The 21,234-nt window shown below is 42.4% G+C and overlaps 2 protein-coding genes across 2 annotated transcripts in view; one reads left to right on the forward strand and one right to left on the reverse strand.

Moving 5' to 3' along the window:
• The window catches only part of LOC108789201 (deoxyribonuclease gamma-like), a 23,040-nt gene extending 16,312 nt beyond the window's left edge, over positions 1 to 6,728 (reverse strand). Inside the window, exon 1 of the mRNA XM_018559153.1 lies at positions 6,708 to 6,728. The gene's annotated coding sequence lies outside the window, so the exon portion shown is untranslated. The remainder of the gene's footprint in view (positions 1 to 6,707) is intronic.
• The window catches only part of LOC108789230 (mitochondrial carnitine/acylcarnitine carrier protein-like), an 18,847-nt gene extending 1,029 nt beyond the window's left edge, over positions 1 to 17,818 (forward strand). The window contains exons 2-9 of the mRNA XM_018559190.1: positions 2,753 to 2,845; positions 9,817 to 9,944; positions 10,040 to 10,130; positions 12,031 to 12,148; positions 13,058 to 13,130; positions 14,947 to 15,056; positions 15,879 to 16,000; positions 17,704 to 17,818. Coding sequence (XP_018414692.1) covers positions 2,753 to 2,845; positions 9,817 to 9,944; positions 10,040 to 10,130; positions 12,031 to 12,148; positions 13,058 to 13,130; positions 14,947 to 15,056; positions 15,879 to 16,000; positions 17,704 to 17,769 — 801 coding nt within the window. The 3' untranslated portion in view covers positions 17,770 to 17,818. The remainder of the gene's footprint in view (positions 1 to 2,752; positions 2,846 to 9,816; positions 9,945 to 10,039; positions 10,131 to 12,030; positions 12,149 to 13,057; positions 13,131 to 14,946; positions 15,057 to 15,878; positions 16,001 to 17,703) is intronic.
• Positions 17,819 to 21,234: the final 3,416 nt, after the last annotated feature.

Consider the following 21,234-nt stretch of genomic DNA (forward strand, 5'->3'; position numbering starts at 1 on the left):
AGGACTGTAGTATTGCTGTGACCATTATGAGGAGCTGAAACACAAGAAAATGGACGGGAGCAACCAAACTTCCCAAAACAGAGTCGGGTATTATTGGAGAGAGATCTCGTTGTTGGAGTATCCAAGACATAAAGGGAACCAGGGGCTTTCCCAGACCAGCAGACTATACCTATAACTGAAATAGAACATTTGGGTCTACTGACCATTTAACACAGAATTTCTTCCCAGGAATTGGAGACGCATTGCCCTTCTTTTTAACATGTGTGTACAGAACCTAAGAAGCCAGTTGGCGATTTTATTCCCTTGCATATCTACATAACCAAGGTATCAAGAATCTAATAGAAAGCCAACCCTTGGGGACTGTTCACAGAAATATATCTAAAAAAAAAAGTGTCCTTGTGGTCTCCTGAACAGGAAATAAGAGTAAATATCTCTAATGGAAAAACTACAACAATACAATATGTAATAAGGGTTCTATTCCTTCCTCCCTATACCCACTTTAAGGATGAAGGCTTAATCCATTGACGACTTATAACCGATGATTTACATTAATCCACTATTGCATAATGCAACATTTTTCTAAAATGATTCCTCTTTTTCAACCAATATCTAGACATTTACCCTTTTACAGCCTTTGCGGGATCTGTGGTGTCGCTTTCTAGGACAGGGGTAGAGCAGATGGATGGTGATCTCCTGGCTTCTATCTGCAGTCACAGATCTGGGTGAGGTCTGTGTTGCCTGCTGACTACAGACACATTTTGTTTATCATTTATACCATTCACAAAATAGCTGAAGACACACGGTCCTGTCTGCTGCCATTAGAGGACCTGTTAAGCTGAAATACAATTTAGGCTGACAGTAGACAAATATCTCACCAAGAACAATTGTTAAGACAGACCCGGAAAGGTTCCAATCCTTTCCGGGATAAAATGTCTCTCTTGCGGGCGTCCGGGAGCCGTTATCTAGTAGCGGGAGACTCCCGGACCATCCGGGAGACTTGGGATGTCTGAGACATCTACCTGTCCTCAGATTTTCTGTCATTATCATCTGTGACACGTGACCAAAGCTCATTCATTTAGCATGCATATTGTCAAAAGCTAACACCAGCCATTTTTTTTAGTAGGGGAAGAGTTAAAATTTCTGTCTGTGACCCAGGTTTGATTTTTGTTCACTTCCTGTGTTAAGGAGATCTGTCAACACTGGCACAGTAAGGCATAGACAGAAATAAAAACACTGTCTGAAGATCTAACCCCACACTATTAATGTGTTTTTGTTTGCCATTGCAGTCTAAAAATGCTGGTTAGCTGGCTGTCTCTGGTTTTGAGTCATTTACCCAGAATAAGCATGCAGTTCAAGAGTGAATTACTGATTTTGCTGGCTGCATGCTTTTTCCGGGTCAGTGATTCAAAAAGATGCATTTAACCAGGCAACTAGTGTCTTCAGAAGATGTGACCTTCTACATTAATTGAAGACCTAGCTATGTAACAACAATGTAATTGCAGGTGAATCTACAGATTCAGGCAGCATAATACTGTGGATGAATGTGAGGGACACACGATCTCATCGCACACACTGTCATCCCTAACTAACTGAAAACCGGAGCTACGAGAGAGGCGGGTCTATGTAGATTCAGATGCAGCTGAAGGGAGGAGGAGCAGTTACGAAAATAGCCGGGCGGCTAGGGGAACACACATCGACACAGAATTCGACACAACACCGCCCCCAGAACTAGCTGTGTCGGGCGCCTGGGCCTGGAGCCCTTGTTGCCATGGCGCCCTGTGCGGCTGCACAGCTCGAACACCCCTTAGGCCGGCCGTGCCCTGCACTATCACACAGCACCACACTCCATCCACGGTTCATCTGAGCTCACCCTCATGTCTACTGAGAATGCAGCTCACCCTCTGGCTTATATTAAACATTTTATCTCGGGAGGGATGGGGGGAGTGTGTCTTACACTGACTGGGCAGCCTCTGGACACCATTAAGGTGAGTCACCTTTTCACTAGGGATGCCCCATACGATACAAGCATCGGCATCGGGTCCGATACAGGGCATTTTCACAAGTGCTTGTACTTGTGAAAATGCCCCCATACAAAGCGCCGACGCTTGCGCTATGTTTTTTTTTTTACTCACCGCGTCGCGCCGATCGTCGCGTCAGTGCTGCTCTGAAAGATCTGTTAAGCTGAAATACAATTTAGGTTGACAGCAGACAAATATCTCACCAAGAACAATTGGTAAGACATCTACCTGTCCTCAGATATTCTGTCATTATCATCTGTGACACGTGACCAAAGCTCATTCATTTAGATGCACATTGTCAAAAGCTAATACCAGCCATTTTTGTTTAGCAGGGGAAGAGTTAAAATTTCTGTCTGTGACCCAGGTTTGATTTTCGCTCACTTCCTGTCTCTTTGATGGACAAGAAATAAGAAGATCTGTCAACACTGGCACAGTAAGGCATAGACAGAAATAAAAACACTGTCTGAAGATTTAACCCCACTCTATTAATGTGTTTTTGTTTGCCATTGCTAATTGCCATCTGAAAATGCTAGTTAGCTGGCTGTCTCTGGCTTTGAGTAATTTACCTGGCATAAGCATGCAGGTCAAGAGTGAAAGACTGACTTTGCTGGCTGCATGCTTCCAGGTCAGCGACTCAAAAAGAGAGGCATCTAACCAGGCAACTAGTGTTTTCAGAAGATGTGACTCTCTACATTAATTGAAGACCTAGCTATGTAACAACAATGTCATTGCAGGTGAATCTACAGATTCAGGCTCGGCCTGAGGTAGGCGTATCCCCACGTTATAAAAGCACTGCAGACTGTTTCCGAAAGATCATCTCGCAGCAGGTATGTATCAACCTCTAACATTAGAAGTAGGGATGTTCAGATACCAAGTACCGTACTCGGTACAAGTACAGATACTTTTCGCGCTCCAGGACTAGACTAGAGAAAAATTCATAAGTTAGGAGGCAGCTGTCATTTGTAAGGAGCACACGGAGGTCCTGGGATTTGTACATCTCTGTTTTAATGTATGATTTTGTTTTTATAAATATATATAAGGGATGCACCGATACCATTTTTCCAAGTCCAAGTACTGATACTGGTCCAAGTACTCACAGATACAAGTACTGATACATTTTTGTTTATTGTCATGTGACAGTTTTTCTAAAACAATACAGACTAATGATTTCAGGACAGTGGTGGAGTGCCAGAGCCAGGTCCCAGCTGCAACCGTTGCAACCCTGGTAGTTCTCATGAAAATGCAAAGTATCGGCACCGGTATCTGAACTGGTATCTGAACATCCCTAATTAGAATTTAACAGAATATATTATATCAGGAATTTAGGTGGTGAAACTACAAATTCCATCATGTCTCTGTCTCTGGGAGTCATGCCTGTGGCTGTCATTCTTGCATCTTACAGACCTGTGATATTACAGATGTATAACAAGTCACCGGGGAGTTTATAACCCTTCCACTCAGTGTATAGCTGGGCGCATGGTGTTCCCATAGCACTACTGCCACCAGATGGCGCTAAGGAGCATTCCTATACTCCTCATCGCCATCTAGTGGAGATAGTGCCATGCAAATGGCATCCGTACAGAAGTGTTATAAATCAACCCCCCAAGGAATTTGTTAGGGATGCACCGATACCAAGTACCGTACTCGGTACAAGTACAGATACTTTTCGCGCTCCAGGACTAGACTAGAGAAAAATTCATAAGTTAGGAGGCAGCTGTCATTTGTAAGGAGCACACGGAGGTCCTGGGATTTGTACATCTCTGGTTTAATGTATGATTTTGTTTTTATAAATATATATAAGGGATGCACCGATACCATTTTTCCAAGTCCAAGTACTGATACTGGTCCAAGTACTCACAGATACAAGTACTGATACATTTTTGTTTATTGTCATGTGACAGTTTTTCTAAAACAATACAGACTAATGATTTCAGGACAGTGGTGGAGTGCCAGAGCCAGGTCCCAGCTGCAACCGTTGCAACCCTGGTAGTTCTCATGAAAATGCAAAGTATCGGCACCGGTATCTGAACTGGTATCTGAACATCCCTAATTAGAATTTAACAGAATATATTATATCAGGAATTTAAAAAAATCATGATTTGGTGATATTTAAATGAGTAATGATTCTGATGTGTCTGTATTAAAGGGTTTCACAGGATAAAAAAAAAGAGGTTGCCGGTATATTTATACAGCAATTTAGACCAACTCCAGCAAAAAACTTTTATTATATTTTTAATACAGCAGGAAAGGGATAGAACTTTAGTCAGCTCTTTATTGCTGTCAGTGTCTTATTTAGGTAAACTTCCCTCTCTTCCAGGACAGGCAATAATGCCAAACCTCTCCAACAAAAACACTAGGCTAAGTCTCCCCTTAACCTGCTCCAATCCATGCCAAGTCCTGAATATAAATTAGACATGTCAATTTTGTCAAAAATGGCTTTTCATACGAATTTCTTTAAATTCGAACATTTAGCTGCATCCCAATTTCCGAATTTGAACGCGTCCGAATGCGAACAAATTCGGATTGTTCCGAAACGAAATTTCGGATGGATCCGAAATCCGAATAACAAGCTGAATCAAATTTCGGATCCAAAATCAGAAAAAAATAAATAAAAATCAGAACTGATCCAAAACGAAACAATTTTTTTGCGTCTAATATAGATCCCTTCAATGCAAGATCACATGACCAACACTGAGACCCTGGTCACATAATTCCTGTTGAACTAGTGGGAGTGATGTCAGGAGACCCCTTATTGGCCATGTCTTCCTGTACATTCCCCCAAGATCCTACTATAATTTATGCCGCATTAATTCTGGCATGAGCTGAACAGGTGGAAAGCTAGAACAAGGGTGTGGACATTTAAAAAAAAAATATTTTAACTAAAACTGTATTTAACCACTTGCTGACCGTGGTGTTAATACCCCCTTCCTGTCCAGGCCATTTTTCAGTATTCATATTCACATTTATTCCGTCATGCATCGCTGTACTGAAATTAATTTTATACCCTTTTTTGGGGACAGATAGAGCTTTCCTTTGGTGGTTCAACCTCTGTTGATAAATCGTGTACACTGCGCTACGGCTCATAAACGTGCATAAACTTCCAAACAATGTGTACATTTTCATAAAGATAAATTTTCAAACATAATAATAATCAATATGACAATATTCAATAACAGTCCTTAGTAAATCGGTGTAAAGTGCTTTTGTGTAAAATCCACAATGTGACAATGATCCTCTGAAATAAAGTGCTCCCGACTCCCGATGTGTTAAGGTCACTGAGAACACACTCACCAGAGATCCATGATCATATAACTCAATGGTTCAATAAACGTAATTGTGGTAAGTGTCTTTCATAGATGGGATATTCACTCTTCTGATGAAACAAATCCTCCTTTCCGTATTACACGTTTATGAAAATGTACACATCGTTTGGAAGTTTATGCACGTTTATGAGCAGTAGCGCAGTGCACACGATTTATCAATTCACTTATTTATAGCACAGCAGCTGACACTGTTTAGTGTAATCATTGGATTTACTTTATGAGAATATTTAGTGTAGCACATATATACACACGTATATATCCCTGTTACATTGCTGGTCAGTGTATAGACCTCCGTTACATTGCTGGTCAGTGCATATACTACTGTTACATTGCTTGTCAGTGTATATACTACTGTTACATTGCTGGTCAGTGCATATACTACTGTTACATTGCTTGTCAGTGTATATACTACTGTTACATTGCTGGTCAGTGTGAATATCACTGTTACATTGCTGGTCAGTGTGAATATCTCTGTTGCATTGCTGGTCAGTGTGAATATCACTGTTACATTGCTGGTCAGTGTGAATACCTCCGTTACATTGCTGGTCAGTGTATATACTTCTGTTACATTGCTGGTCAGTGTATATACCTCTGTTACATTGCTGGTCAGTGCATATACCTCTGTTGCATTGCTGGTCAGTGTATATACCTCTGTTGCATTGCTGGTCAGTGTATATACCTCCGTTACATTGCTGGTCAGTGTATATACTGTACCTCTGTTACATTGCTGGTCAGTGTATATACTTCTGTTACATTGCCGGTCAGTGAGAATACATCTATTACATTGGTGGTCAGTGTAAGGCTACTAAACTAATTATCTCCTTTCTCTCTCTCCTAGCTGTCTCCTGTATATTCTCCCAAAAAAATTCAGCGCAGCGCTAGCGTGTTCAGGTTTCGCTTGAAGAAAAGGTGGCAAACCTAACTGACAGCTTTAACTAATGTAGCACATCATGGGACATACATCATTAAAGCTGGTTTACTAGTACATGTCAAATGTGAAAAAACATGTTGGGCTACTGCTAAGGGCATCAGCTGGTTATAATCGGGCCCTGCTCCAACCACACCTGTAGCCTGCCCAGTCTCTGAACGGTTCTTGTGGGAAGTCTGCAGTTTCTGACCATCTCCTTTAGTACATCCCCAGTCTCTGAGAGTCTTTTGTAGTATTACATGCTTTGACTATTATGCGCAACCCTTTGTTGATGTCAGGGGCCCCAGTAAAGGCCCCTCCTGTATTAACCAAGTTTACCACAACTGCGTTAGATTGAGTGAAGTTTCCGTCCCCAGGGAATAAAGAATTTCCTGGTATTGCAGTCAGTGAAAGGAGGACAGAAACGCTGCTGTCAATTTCCTGATTTTTGTACCATACCTTAGTGCTGGTGGGGCCTCCTCGATCTGTACTTTACCCTCCGCCCGTACTTGTCCCGTATGTGAGTCACTAACTCAGCAGTAAAACAGGAACAGACACCCCCTTCATCCTGAACTGGGGCGAGAGCCAGACGCAAGAGCCAGCTGTCTGCCAGGGCGGGATCCGTGACCAATCAGGAAGAAGATGGGATGTCACTATTTAAGACAGAACATCAGTTTCCAAACATCTGCAGAAACAAAACAGTCGACGTATGGCAAAATTATTCCCAATGCATAGTCCTACGGGGGGCACGTTATGTCTGGCTCATAGCGGATAGAATCGTATACTGGACAGTTATAATGTATCATCTACAACTGTTAACCCTTCCGATTTCTCTTTATTCATTGACAAATCCATGCAGCTGGTGTCTAAATTTAGGTTGTTGTGTGCAAACACCCTTAAATGGAATCTGTTAAGGGAAGAGTGCTCAGACTTGCAGTAGTTTACTAATCCAATGACGTAGCATGTCTGTGTCCATATGAAAGGGTCACTCCACATGAAACTGATGATTTTGGTGGAAATTGTAGAGTTAAACCACCTGGCAGTTTCTTTACAAATTGGGCACCATACACCTTCATCTTCGTCCGATGATCGAACCGCCGTACGATCTTTGTACGGCGGCCCCATCCTGCCCCGACCATCACACAGTTTAATTAGCGGTCTTTAGCAGAAATCACCTGGACGAATTTCGTTAATCGAACGCACGGATCTTCGTTTTCGCATGAGCAGTGTTGATCGTACGAATTTTGACGTACAGAAACGCCACCAACCTTGCGAAAATCGTACGATCGACCTAAATTTTCTAGCATGCTGGAAAGACGAATGTCGTACAATTATACAGTATTTGTGGTTGTAGACTCCACCATCAACCTTACGAATATCGGACGAAAACGTGATCGCAAACGAAATTCGGCCGATAGTCGTAAGGTGTATGGGCACCTTAAAGTAGTATTAAGGTCTGGGCATTTTTTACCTTAATGCATTCTCTGCATTAGGGTAAAAACAGCCCAGGACCTTTTTTTATTTTATAATACAGGAAGTGAAGCAGATATAAGAAAGCACCAGGAGATTAAGCCAATCGGATCCCACATTTAACTGAAACAATCATTTTTCCTTATTGTTAAGAAAGCTTCACAGCTTTGTGTGGCGGTAACAAGCACAGCAATTGCAACGCACGATGAATAGTGGTAGTTCATGCACCATTCAGTTTGAATATCATTGCGACACACTAAAGCAACACACCTGCGTTGCAGCAAGCTGCTATGCACGGGACTACACAACCTTGGTGTTGCCATGCGGTGCAATCCTGAAAAAAGGTGAGGTGGGTTTTTTGTGCAATGCATTGCATTGGTAGCTCATTTAAAATGAATGGGTTGCCTTAACGCAGACAATGTTAACGAGTGGCGTAACACGTGTTAGGGTCACCATACACATTAAAATCTTTGTACAATCAACTTTAGATTAAAAAAAAAAATGTAATATGAGGACCTACCTATCCAATCAATCGGTATCCAGTAAGACCAGCCTCTGCATTACATTGTTGGTAGATCTAAAGGAGATTGTACAATAAGATTGTAACACGTGTGGTGAGCATTAATGTGCATGTATTAACACATTTCACAGGTGTGAGGCCAGCCTAAAGTCTTTTGGTACTTTCAGAGTTACAACTAGGGAGATGAGTAATTTTGACTTTATTCCAACTCTCATTTGCTGCATGCTTCTTTTGGGTGAGTGACTGAGATGTAAAATTAGACAATGACAGCCTCCCTATTTCTTTCCTGATTGCTGTACTTTAAGCATGTGGTGCTGGGCCCTTTGATTTCCCACTGCACAGTACGCAATGGCATTAAGAATGTAAAAAGTTATTTCTTCGCTGTTTCATTTTACTTTATATTGCAGATATTTTGTCACATGTGACACTATGTGATTCATATCAGCTTCTCCTCTCTCAGGCATAAACATGCTGGGCTTATTTATCAAAGGGTTTAAGCAATGTGGATGATATCAGAAGCACAGTTTGTGCCAGTTCTTTCCCCAGACTCTTTGGTATACCAGGTCTTTTGCTGTTATGTATCAACAGTGACACAAGACTATGGGGTCTATTTATAAACAATTTGCAGAGCCATTCGCCATGTGAATCTCTGAACATTTACTCTGTGCAAAAAACGAATGTTCGTAGTATATTTTCTTTTCAGGTTGAATGTAATATAATGTAACACTGCATTATGGCCACTGGATGGAGCTGGCGAACATAGGAAATAGGTTCTTTTGCTCCTCAGCTCCATCTAGTGGCTATAATGCAGTGATTTATTGAACCTGAAAAAAATAATATGCTAATACTGTTCATGTTTGCCTCTATTCAGGAAGAACAAACGTTCACAGAGATTCACAGGGGGAATGGCTCTATGAATTGTTTAAAAATAGACCCCTATATAAATTAGAAGCATGCTTCTAGAACTCATTATCTGCCTGATTTTTTTTAAAAGCCCATTCACACCAGGGTGGTTGCGGATCAGCGCGGTTACCACACTGATTTAAAAAGGGAGGTTTTGGGAGGTTTTAATTGCATTTTAGCACTGAAACACAATTAAAAACGCCCCAAACCGCGCTGATCAGTGCGGTTCCATTGAAAGCTCTATGGAAACAGCACTGATCAGCGCGGGAAAAATTGTGCAGGGAGCAGTTCGGGTGGGGGGCGTTTCGGATCGCGCTGAGCCGCGCAGTCGCATGAATGGTCCCTATAGCAATGTATGGGATCGTTCATGTTGGCAGATCCACGCGGCCGAACAGCCGCTGTGTAAACGGGGCCTTATTGGAATCACACCTGCATAAACCTTGCTCTGTGAATATAGTCTAATGATCATGCATGGCATTCACTATCACCTGCCAACTTGCAGAAGTTGAAAAGTTCAGAGACGCCTGGAACAGAATGCATCATCTGTACTATTGGAGAATGAAAATTTTAGATTTTTTTCTTAAGGGTGACAAGAAGATTTCTAATTTTGATAAATTAGGTCCACTAAGGATTGAGCATCAACATCACAAAATATATGTTGTTCTTCTCCCTCAGGGACTATGGGGTCTCTACAGAGGCATGGGGGCCCCGCTGGCTGGTGTGACTCCTATAATGGCAGTCACGTTTTTTGGATTTAGTCTGGGAAAGAAGTTGCAGCAGAATCGTCCAAATGAGCCTCTAAGGTGAGATATGACTGCCTGTTGGGTGGAAGTGACAGGTCCACTTCTAAAAGACCTACCTGCTTACGTTTCCTTTTCTTTGATTGCGATGATTCCAGACCCCACCAGGTGTTTGCGGCAGGAATGTTGGCAGGAATCTTCGGTGCAGTTATCGTCATTCCTGTGGAGCGGATCAAGTGTTTGCTACAGGTGAGAGCCAAATTTGCCAACACCAGCTAATGTGCACAGAGTGGCAACTCACAGCAACCAATCAGATTTTTAATTTGCAGTAGTCCAATCTATAAATGATACATTTTGGTCGGATGTCGTATACATTGCATCCTGTCTAATGAATTAGAATTATTGTGAGTTTCCCTAAAAATTCAATCTTATATACAGGTAGCATTACTGAAGCTGTTCAAGATGCATCTATTGCTCATTGAAGAGAACCTGTCACTAACATTGTGATGATAATGAGGTCTGCTGAACCCTAAACTGAGCAAGGAGAATGGGGAAGCTCTGATGAACGGAGTACTGCCCTCATTCCTCCAAAATGAAATTTTAAATCGTCTGTCTATGAGGTAGAGGTGACCACTTTGATAGCACAGACCAGATTGAAACCCAAAGTAGGCCATTATAAATCCTATAAAATGTTCCAGTTAAAACATCATGCCAGGATCTGCACAGCCTGTTATTGAATCTGGGCGTAAATGCCCATTGGTTAAATGGCTGAAAACCCGGGAAAATAGAAAGTAATGCAACCTCTTGGATCTCAGGTCAGTCTACCCCTGTAAGTCGCTTTAACTCAAACCCAGGCGATTCTAAGGGGGGGTTAATTGGATCGCATGAATGTAGGCAGAACTGTAGGATCATTGAGGGGAATTTATCAAAACTGGAGCAGACAAAATCTGGAGCAGCTATGCTTGGCAACCAATAAGCTTCTCTCTTTCATTTTTAAATCTTAAAGTGACATTAAACCCTCAGATTTTTTAACATAAAACAATACTGTAATGTGTGCCTTACTGTAATCCATGGTTGTTTCCCTTCTCTTTGCTGCTCTTCCTTTTAAATCTGTATCTGTTCTCATGCTCTGCAGAACTTCTGTTTTGCAGCAGACTGCCTTGTCTCAGGAATGGATACACGGTGTCTGTGTATAAGTTTCTATAGGCTGTAACCTGAGCCAGCACTACAGGAAGAGGCCCTGAGCTGAAAAGGGAAGTTCTCCCCAAGCATGAGAAAACATGAGGATTTAAAAGGAAGAGCAGCAAAGAGAAGGGAAACAACCATGGATTACAGTAAGGCACACATTACAGTATTGGTTTATGTTAAAAAATCTGAGGGTTTAATGTCACTTTAACTGAACAAACTGAAGAGAGAAGCTAATTGGTTGCCATGCACATCTGCTCCAGTTTTTGTCTGCTCCAGTTTTGATAAATTTCCCCCATTATGTTTATGGCAGCACAAACTTTTCACGTGATTCTGTTTGTTTAAATGTATGTCACATAGGATCGGAGCTGGTCAATTGGGGCTTAAACCATTATTGCTGATCGATTTCGACTATACGGACCGATCTTACAATTTCATTACCACTTTGTGGGTAATCAGTTGTCCGATTGTAACTTTTTTCAAGGTTGGCAAATCATTTGAAACTACAGTCGTATATATAATCGCTTCAGGTATGCCAATAAATCTTCCCCTTCTCTCAGCACCTTTCTCCTTGTCACTCCATTTCTCTCTTCCTTTCCTCATTCCTATCTAGATTTAGAGTAGAAAAAAGTTAGAACCTCTGTCAGTTTTTTTGTATTGCTATCTTGGGAGATTTACCCAACTGGTCTTGGTGGATGTTGTTACCAGGATTGAAGGTGATGGGAAATCCAATTTTATAGTCACTGGAACAGGAGGTGAGGGGACATCTTCCAGTGGGGAACGGTCGAAAGGGGATTTACCCGCACTTTGGAGAAATTTCCACTCGCTTTCTGTTGTATCTTGGGAACAGGAAGCAAAATTTCCCGGGATACAAACAGCAAGGAAAGAACAGACTTCTTACTACTCCCCTGTAAACAAAACTAAACAGAAAAGTGAGTTACACTTTAATCCTTCTCTCTCTCAGGCTCAGGCAAACAGCTCAGTGAAAATATTTGCAGGACCCCTAGATTGTGCCCAACAACTGTATCGGGAGCAAGGTATCCAGAGTTTGTATCGAGGGACTGTGCTCACTCTACTAAGAGGTAACCACTTACTACTTCAATAGAGAACTCTATATTATCTAACATAACCACAAAGGGTAATCCCAACGCAAATATCCGAAAATCTATTATATTTTATGTGCCAAATATTTAGATTTCATGGTTTTTCTGTTCCTGGCAGTCAAATAGATGACATCATTACAATCCAAAGAAAGATATACTCTATGGGGTCTATTCACGAAGCAGCCGAAGGATCTAGCAGTAGCTTCGGCTGATCCTTCGGCTAGCTTCGGCACCAGGACCCCTTCGGTTCAGTAGAACCGAAGGGCTGCTGTACGGGCTATTCACTATAGCCCATACAGCTCCCGAACTTGGCCGACCGGCTTAGTCGAGCCGAAGGCATATGCCTCGGCTCGGCTGAGCCGCGCTGAAAGCTGAAGCTGGCCGTGATCTTACGGCTGGCTCCGGCCACTTGCAGAGAGATCAGCGTCCCTAGTTACCAGCTAACCAGGGACATTGATCTCCAGACAGCCTAACTCTCCCTTGCGCTCCGGGAGTCTCCCGCTCCCTCCCGGCTGCTGTCAATCAGTAGTGGACCTGATGGAGAACTGCAGCAGAGGGCGGGTGCAATGCTAGTTTGCTATTGCAAATTGAAATAGCCAATAGGAATCTAGCAATGCATTCCTATGGCCACAATTATGCTCGGCGGCATTCGGCTATTCCATCACTAGAACATGCTGAGCATGTTCGGCCGACCCAAAGCCACCCGATGTACGGCTGATTTCAGAGTTCAGCTCACTTCGCTTTAGGTCGGTCATTCACTTGGCTGCCTACGGCAGCTTAGTGAATAGACCCCTATGTAGTAGATAGCTATCCTGACATAGAGGGATATTAGCATAGGATTGCTGGTATAATGTCATTGTTCTCATCACCCTCCATATACTTCCTAAGATATCCCCGCCACTGGAATGTACTTCATGAGCTACGAGTGGATGAAACAGAAGCTTACACCAGAAGGCCAAAGGTGATTAGAGAATAAGGCATTCAAACATTATTTATCAATATTGAAGCAAATTGTTACTTTGGGTTGTATTTATTAAAAAAATCTGCAGAGCCATTCATCCTGCAAAACTGCATGTACATTTATTCTGTGTGAATGGGGTCAAAACAAATGTTATTAGTATATTTGTTTCCAGGTCGAATGAAATTCCTTCATATGAATAAAGTGAATCAGGAAAATACCCCGTTATGACCACTAGATGGAGCTAAGGATTATAGGAAATAAATATATATATTTTTAATGATCCTCAGCTCTATCTAGTGGCCATAATGCCGTATGTTCCTAATATAATATGCAACCTGGAAATGATTAAACAGCTAACATTCATTTTTGCCCCATTCGCACAGAACAAATGTACATGCAGTAAAACTACAATTTCAAACATATGCAAGAGACAACTATAATAAAGGAATATGCTATGTAATATTGGTTATATTCATGGCAGTAGCTTGAGTACATATGCTAGAAGGAAGAGGGTGCAGAGTGGTGAACTCATCATTCACTATCCAATCAGTTGGGGGTGTTATAAGCTGTGTTGCAGCTGAGGAGGAGTTCTTGGTTGTTCTGTTTGGCAGGGACACCTCATTTACAAGACTGGCTGCACAGAATTACAAATCCTTTATTAATTAAAACTGCTCCTACACATGTATTTTCCTTGTGTACTTAGCCACTCGCTTGGTGTTCACCTTTAAATGTTCATCAACCCCCAAATATCTTTAGAAATGTCAGAACCCTCTGGCAAAAACAGCAAGGTACAGAGCAGGGGTAATTGACATAAGTTCATGTCTGAACTCTGCAATTTGTTTCTCTGGTATCATTTTACATGCAAAGATGGTACAAAATGATTAGAACTGAAATGTTGCAGGAATTGAGAAACAATTTTTGCTTCAAGAAATGGGAGTCTCAGCCCTCAGGATAAAGTTAACAATGATAGAATGAGGAACTGGCTGCCACCTGGGCAGCTGCCCCTGGGTACAGTGTTTTCTATAGGGCGCGGGGGGGATAGGCACGACATGGTGAGCTGTGCCCTGCTTATTGCATGCATGCTCCTTACCAGCAGAACAAACAGGTGCTCCCGGTAGCAGTACCTCTCACCCCTGAACAGAGGCTGATGAGCCCACTCCACATAAAGCCACCACCCTCCCCTGCAGCTTTAATCAGTGCCACTCGTCACCCAGGACCAGTGGCAGAGCCTGCCCCCATCCTGCAGTGGTTTGCCTGCTCTTTGCTGAAAAATCACTCCCTGCATTGTGCTGCTAAAGTGCGGAATAAGAGTTCAATGTGCCAAGTGATGTTTAGTTGTTGGAGTATACTGCTAGCCAGCTCTCTGATGGAGGTGGACTGACAGCTCTACAATCAGGTCTCAGCACCGACCTTCCACCTCAAACCCCTCTTCCCCTCATATCATCTCTCGACTACTGAACTAACCCCCACCTCCATTGACGCAGTTAAACATCTTCGTTCTGGATGCTGGCTGACTTTGTCCCAGCGCTGGCTGCAACATATCATAACAGAAAAGGTTTTACAGGCAGTGACTGTTAATTCTACTTGGAAAGAAGTATTCTTTTCCATTATTGGAGTCTGTGATTAGTGGAAGATGCAATGGTCCCAGCAGACCGAAACTGTCAATCACATTTCAACATTTCAGGGAAATCAGTTCAGTGAAAAAGGAATTTTGTTTTGTCTGTATCACTTACTGCATTTTACACATTGATATTCCAGCATTGTAGATGAAAGGGCATGTATTTTGCTCACCCTTTACCTCCTGATTCTCTCACAGCATCAGCAATCTTAGCGTTGAGCGTATTTTGCTCGCAGGAGGTGTGGCCGGCATGTGTAACTGGGTAGTGGCCATTCCGATGGACGTACTAAAGTCTCGATTTCAGACAGGTATCTCAGCTTGCGCTGCCTTTTTAACATATTATGCTGCATGTACAGTAATAAAAAATAAATCAAAGCAAACGTGTACTAACCTCACATCGCGCCTTCTCAGCATGACACCCAGAATGACTCAATGGGTCATTTCCCATGGTGCAAAAAGAACCTACACTACTCTGATCCATATAAGCTCATTCAGCATGACATGGACGAGGTAGGGAAGGCATACACCCACAATTATTCAGGGTGTCAGGTATTGGGCTATAGATCCTAAGCTTTCCCATTGCAAGAAAATGAGACAAAGGTGTTAACTGGGTACAGCTGTTAGTTAATTGGTGATTTTCTTTGTAAACAGCCCTTTTACATAGATGATATATGGCCACACACATTGCAACCCGATTACACGTTCTTCATACGACCTCCCTTAAGGTGGCCATACACTGATCTCGTACGAGAATCGAGCAGTGTATGGGCACCTTAATGGTGCCCATACACTGCTCAGGGGGGCGGGCTTGCGATGATCGAGAGTGCAATCTGCCTGTCCAAGATAGGCAGATCGTACGTTTTTTTAATCCCTGTACAACCATCGCAAGGCTAAAGTCTTGCGATGGTTGTAGAGTGTATGGCCACCTTTAGATTCATCATCTACCTAAACAATCCATTCAGTTTGCATCTAATCAGGCAGGCCCTGGCATTATAGTTGTTGGTAAATCTGAAGAGGAGTGTACAACCAGACTGTAGGGTGTACGACCAGCTTTAAGCTTGTCTTGACACAACATACACACACACCAATTTGCACTGTGGTATTGAATGGTCTTTTTGGTCTAATTCCAGCTCAGGCTGACCAATACAGAGGTGCTCTGGATGTCTTGAGAGAAGTACTGAGAAACGAAGGGCCCAGAGGGCTGTACAAGGGCTTTACAGCGGCCATGTTGCGAGCCTTCCCAGCCAATGCGGTGAGTATTGAGGAAGCAATAGATGAATGTGGTCCCCCTGAGGAAATCCGGTACTGAGGATGTTTGTAGAGAACTCCCTCTAGATGCAAATATCCATGTTTGTATTAAAGTCTATTATAAGAAAGAGCATTGTTCATCAGCCAGATTGTACTTTTTTTTTTTTACTAACTGCTATCTAATGTCTGAAGGCAACTTAAAGCTAATAGCTATTTATACAGGTAAAAAAACATATATGTGAACTGCCTTACCAGTCAAAAGATACATGATGCTACTCAGCAGGTCATGTGATCCAAACACCCCTGCCAGAGACCACAAACAAGTCCAGGACCTCATGACAGATTATGCAGTTGTTATGAAACATACAATGCGTTTAGAAACATTAGATGCGTCATGACAACGTATGCGTTTAGATTTTCTCTTACTATCAGTCCCAGTGGCAATGGTCAAAATAGAGGAGTGAAGCTCCCCAGAAGGCACAGACAGCAATACAAACCTTTCTAACCGTTCACCACTATAACTAAAAAAGGAAAAAAAACTATTTAAGTGGAACTGAACTAAAAAAGTAAAGATTTGCTAAGGGAACAGCTAGAAGTTTTAATTATGCCTGGACAGTAAAAAAATAAATAAATTACCTTTTGTCTGGAATTCATTCTAAAATAGCAGTGCACTTCCTGATATGTGAGGGTGTCTCAGCACTCCTGTGTCTACAGCCTCATAGCTGTGTATCTGCAGTGTGGGATCCTAGGCACTGCTGCTTCTGACTGTGTGAGTCTTAGCAGATTTCAAGTGAGATTTGGTGATTTTACTACGGTGCTGCTCAGAGTTCTCCTTCCTGGAGGCTCTGACATGAGGAAGAAAAGCCCTGCCTCTACCAAGATGGCTGCCTCCACTCAGAGACAGTGCAGAACAAGGCATAGTAAGTCAGTAATGGGGAACACTCTGCTGCAGGAAAACCACGGCCAATAATGGAGAGTTCTTTGTCTGCCTTTTTTGGGCACAGCTTCCAGAGTTCAGCTTCTCTTTTAAGCTAAAAAATACAGCCTGGCCCAGGTCCCACCCCACCCTGGAAATGGACTAAGAAGGAGCAGTAGGCAGCAGCTCACTGATAAGAGCATCTTTTACTCTATCAATCTCTAAGCATATTACAGTGCAGTCAAAGCAAGAGATCCCTAATTGGCTCAGACCCTATCTCTCATAGTCTGGGCGTGCTGTGCAGGGGATTACAGGAGACTGAAATCAAGACAGGTTTTGGTACTTACCCTGGTTCTATGCAAAAATACATGTCATATTGTTTGCATGAATACATGATGGATTCAATAGTACATTTTAATATCTGCTTGGAAATCAGCTTTAATTACCCTAAAACTTATATTTTATTATTTTCATGATTACTGGCAGATTTAATCAAGCAGGTGGCCACGCAGGAGCACAGCACCCCCAAAAAGGAAGATGACAGTTTCGTGCAAGGTGCAAAGGGCAGGAAGTCACAGCAACTAATAAATTCTCTTTACTGAAGGAACACTAGTACAAGGTTAATTCTGATCGGATGCTGTGGATTACTGCACTTTGCACTTAACACTTTGCACTTTCATTAGTTTATAATAAAGCCTCCTATGTTAATGTCTCTAGCATGATGCACATATTAAACATATAAAGCTCTATCCAAATATTAAACTTCTTCAAATATTTTGATCTTGTCTTAGGCCTGTTTCCTGGGATTTGAGGTGTCCATGAAATTCCTAAACTGGCTGATTCCTGACAGCTCTTGAAGACCGGGGACAGACTGGCAGTTTAAACTCCATATATCTAGAACTGTACAACATGATCCTCAAACAACATGGAGCTAGTTCAGTCCAAGGATGTCACTGTTTGTCTACTTGGCAGTCAGCACCATAGACAATGCAGTGCTTAGGGTCCTATGTTTACTAACTCAAAAAGTCTATATGCAACAGAGTTAATGACTGAAAATGGAGAGTATTGGCTATTTCAAGACCCTAGAAGAGGCAAACGCTGAATAATCTGACAAACTGGAGTTCTATGCATTCCTCAAATATGTCACAATCCAATCAACACTTATATAGGTGACTTTATTATCTAGCTTGGCTCAAACTAGACATAACTGGTGCTACAATTGAGACCCACAGCCAAATGATAATGTGTCATTGTTCTGGGACCTTACGTGTCAGTGTGTCATTGTTTTGCGGCTCCAAGTGTTAATTTGTCAGAGTTCTAGGGTTCCAAATGCCATTTTTCTGGACCCTGATGTGTCAGTATATCATTGTTCTGGGGCTACAAGTGTCATTGTTCTGGACCCTGATGTGTCACTAATTCATTGTTCTGGGACTTCACGTGTCAGTGTGTCATTGTTTTGGGGCTCCAAGTGTTAATTTGTCAGAGCTCTAGGGTTCCAAGTGTCATTTTTCTGGACCCTGATGTGTCACTATATCATTGTTCTGGGGCTACAAGTGTAATTGTTCTGGACCCTGATGTGTCACTATATCATTGTTCTGGGGCTACATGTGTTATTGTTCTGGAACCCAATGTGTCAGCATGTCATCGTTCTGGGGTTACAAGTGTCATTGTTCTGTACCCCAATGTGTCAGTATGTCATCATTCTGGGGTTACAACTTATTATTGTCATTTTCTGAACCCCAATGGGTTTATTAATGAAACTTCCATACAGCATATACTTGGGTGGAATTAATTTGCACGGCACTAGTGCCCCCAGATGTTGCTAAGGAGTAGAGGAAATTTCTATATTCCTCAGTGCGATCTAGGGGCACTAGCAGTAGCATAATTATATCTATAGAGACCCAGTTGGCTGATCTGGGGCCTGGGGGTGTAAGCGGGCCTCATTGGGTTGTTGAGGCAAATTAAACATAAAACATGTGAATATAATGCAGTACTGTATTATTAAGTGTTGGTTTGGTTGCAGTTGACTCTAATGCCCTGTGAAGTCTACAGCGTAGATATGACTACAGGCACAAGAGGAGTATTTGGGATCTTTGTTTTGTTACTCACAGCTCAATGAGGGGCCCCCCCATCACATTTTTGCTATGGGGCCCTGTGATGTGTAGTTACCGCCCTGGGTGCTAGTGTCATGCAAATTACACCTTTTCTGGACCTCAAGCATTACCATCAAGTTTACCATTGTTAGGGACCCCAAGAGTCAACATGTCATTGTTCTAAAACAAAAAGTGACACCAAGTTTGAATGTGACATTGTTCGGTTAATACTTCTGTGTATGCATCCTGTTTATATAATAAAATTATTTATTTGTAATTGTTGAGTATTTTGAAGCACGCACACTGTGGCTACAAATACTAAAGTTTTTGAAAGAGGCATTGTGTGTGTTATTGATTATTTTAATAATCACCCTTCTCCATTTTCACCTACAAGTCTACTGACATCATGAATGGGACATTCTTTAATTGCTGTGAGTGATCTAAGGCCTTTAGAAGGAAGCTTAAACAGGAGGCTCTAATCTCTTTCAGGCACTGCCAAACTCTGGGAATGGTTGGTGTTCAGATCTGAATGACCTGGTAGTTGATGGATGCTGCATTGTGGCCCAAACAAAAGATGTAGCCCTTGGCTGGCCTTTCACTTTTATTGATTCCGCTCTTGGTCTGGATATTGTCCTAAACCATAAATACTTATCTACCTTTAGTGCCCATCTCAACACAGCCATACCCCTGGGCGTAAATGTTTCTGGAAAGCTTTTGTGATACCGCTCTCATTATGTTACCATCATATGACATCTGTCTTACAAAAAAAACCTACAAAAAAAAGTCAGACTCTTGTCATGGTGAAAGGAGACAGATGTCCCTTTCCTTTTTTTTGTTTGGTTTTAATCTATTTAAATCTTCTAAATAAAATAATAATGTGTAGCTACTACTGTTTAAGCATGCACTAGATTATAAGCTCCTTCATGGTCACGGACTAATGTGAATAGTACTTCTACAGGGTCTGTGAAATATGAAGGTGCCAAACAAATGCAGGATAGAAACAAATAGTCCAATCACCCATAACCAAGATATTTAATGAAAGCAAAAAAAAAAAAAAACTATTAAAAACTTTAATGTATACCTGTCATGTGCCCAGGAAACTGGGGGACATCCTTTAGGTTACCTGCCTGCCTCCCCTCCACTGCAGCTCCCCAAATTCAAATACTAAAAAAAGTTGGTGTTCGTCTACGATTAGGCCTTTCCCCTACTTTGACAGTGCGGGGACCAGGCATTTCTGGCACCGAACGCTTTGTGGGGCGGGTAAGAGAGACTGAACGTTTTATGAAGGAGATGCAGGTGCAATATACCTCCATGTTACTGCACTATGGTGTGAACTAACCCTCTATCCAAATGCTGAAACCATCAAAAAATGCCGGAGGTAAGTTGTCTTGGTCTGTTTAAGGCCAGGTTCACACCATTTTCCGGACCAGATCTGGAGCAGATCTGCAAACGCAGTGCAGTGTGTTTTACCGTGTTTTTTTTTTTGTAGCTTAAAATGGGCTTTCAGGTGCAGTCCAGTGCGTTTGTTTTCGTTCCATTCGTTCCAGTGCATTCCAGACCAGAGAAAATAGGACAAGCAGTATTTTTTTTCCGTCTGGACCGGAACGAACTGCTCTGGTGTGAACAGAGCCCAGAAATACCATAGAGATACATTGGTATGCTTTTTTGGTCCGTGAACAAACTGTTCTGGTTTGGACATTGGGCCGGTTCACACCACAAACTCCGTGTTCCAGTGCATTCGGTTCAGGGGCGGGAGGGGGCGTGGTGGTGCATTGAAGTGAATGGCACCGCAGCCACGCCCCCGGTCCGCAGTGTGATCACCTTCACCCGGAACACAGGCAGCCGTTGACTTCAATGCACCATCACACCCCTTCCCAACCCTGAACACAGGGAGCCGGCCCGCTTACGTTCCAGTGCGTTCCAGAGGCCGAACACACTGGAACTGGGAGTTTGTGGTATGAACCGCCCATAATCTGGACATGGTATGAACAAGCCCTGAAAGCTTACTAAAGTGGTTAAAATTGGCTGAAGACCTTTGGCCATACACTAGGAAATGTACAGTATGTGAAAAAAAATACATGATCCAGCTGAACCAGCTTTGGATTACAAAATGGACTGAATGGATCAAAGCAACCAACACTAAAGCTGGCCATGAATTATGTGAATTTCACACAGTGGGTGCCACTGTTGGCACCCTTTTGACCGGCATCCCTCGATCAGCTGATTGAA

Source organism: Nanorana parkeri, unplaced genomic scaffold, assembly GCF_000935625.1.
Source record: "Nanorana parkeri isolate BGI_ZX_2015 unplaced genomic scaffold, ASM93562v1 scaffold380, whole genome shotgun sequence".
In the NCBI taxonomy this organism is placed as follows: Eukaryota; Metazoa; Chordata; class Amphibia; order Anura; family Dicroglossidae; genus Nanorana; species Nanorana parkeri.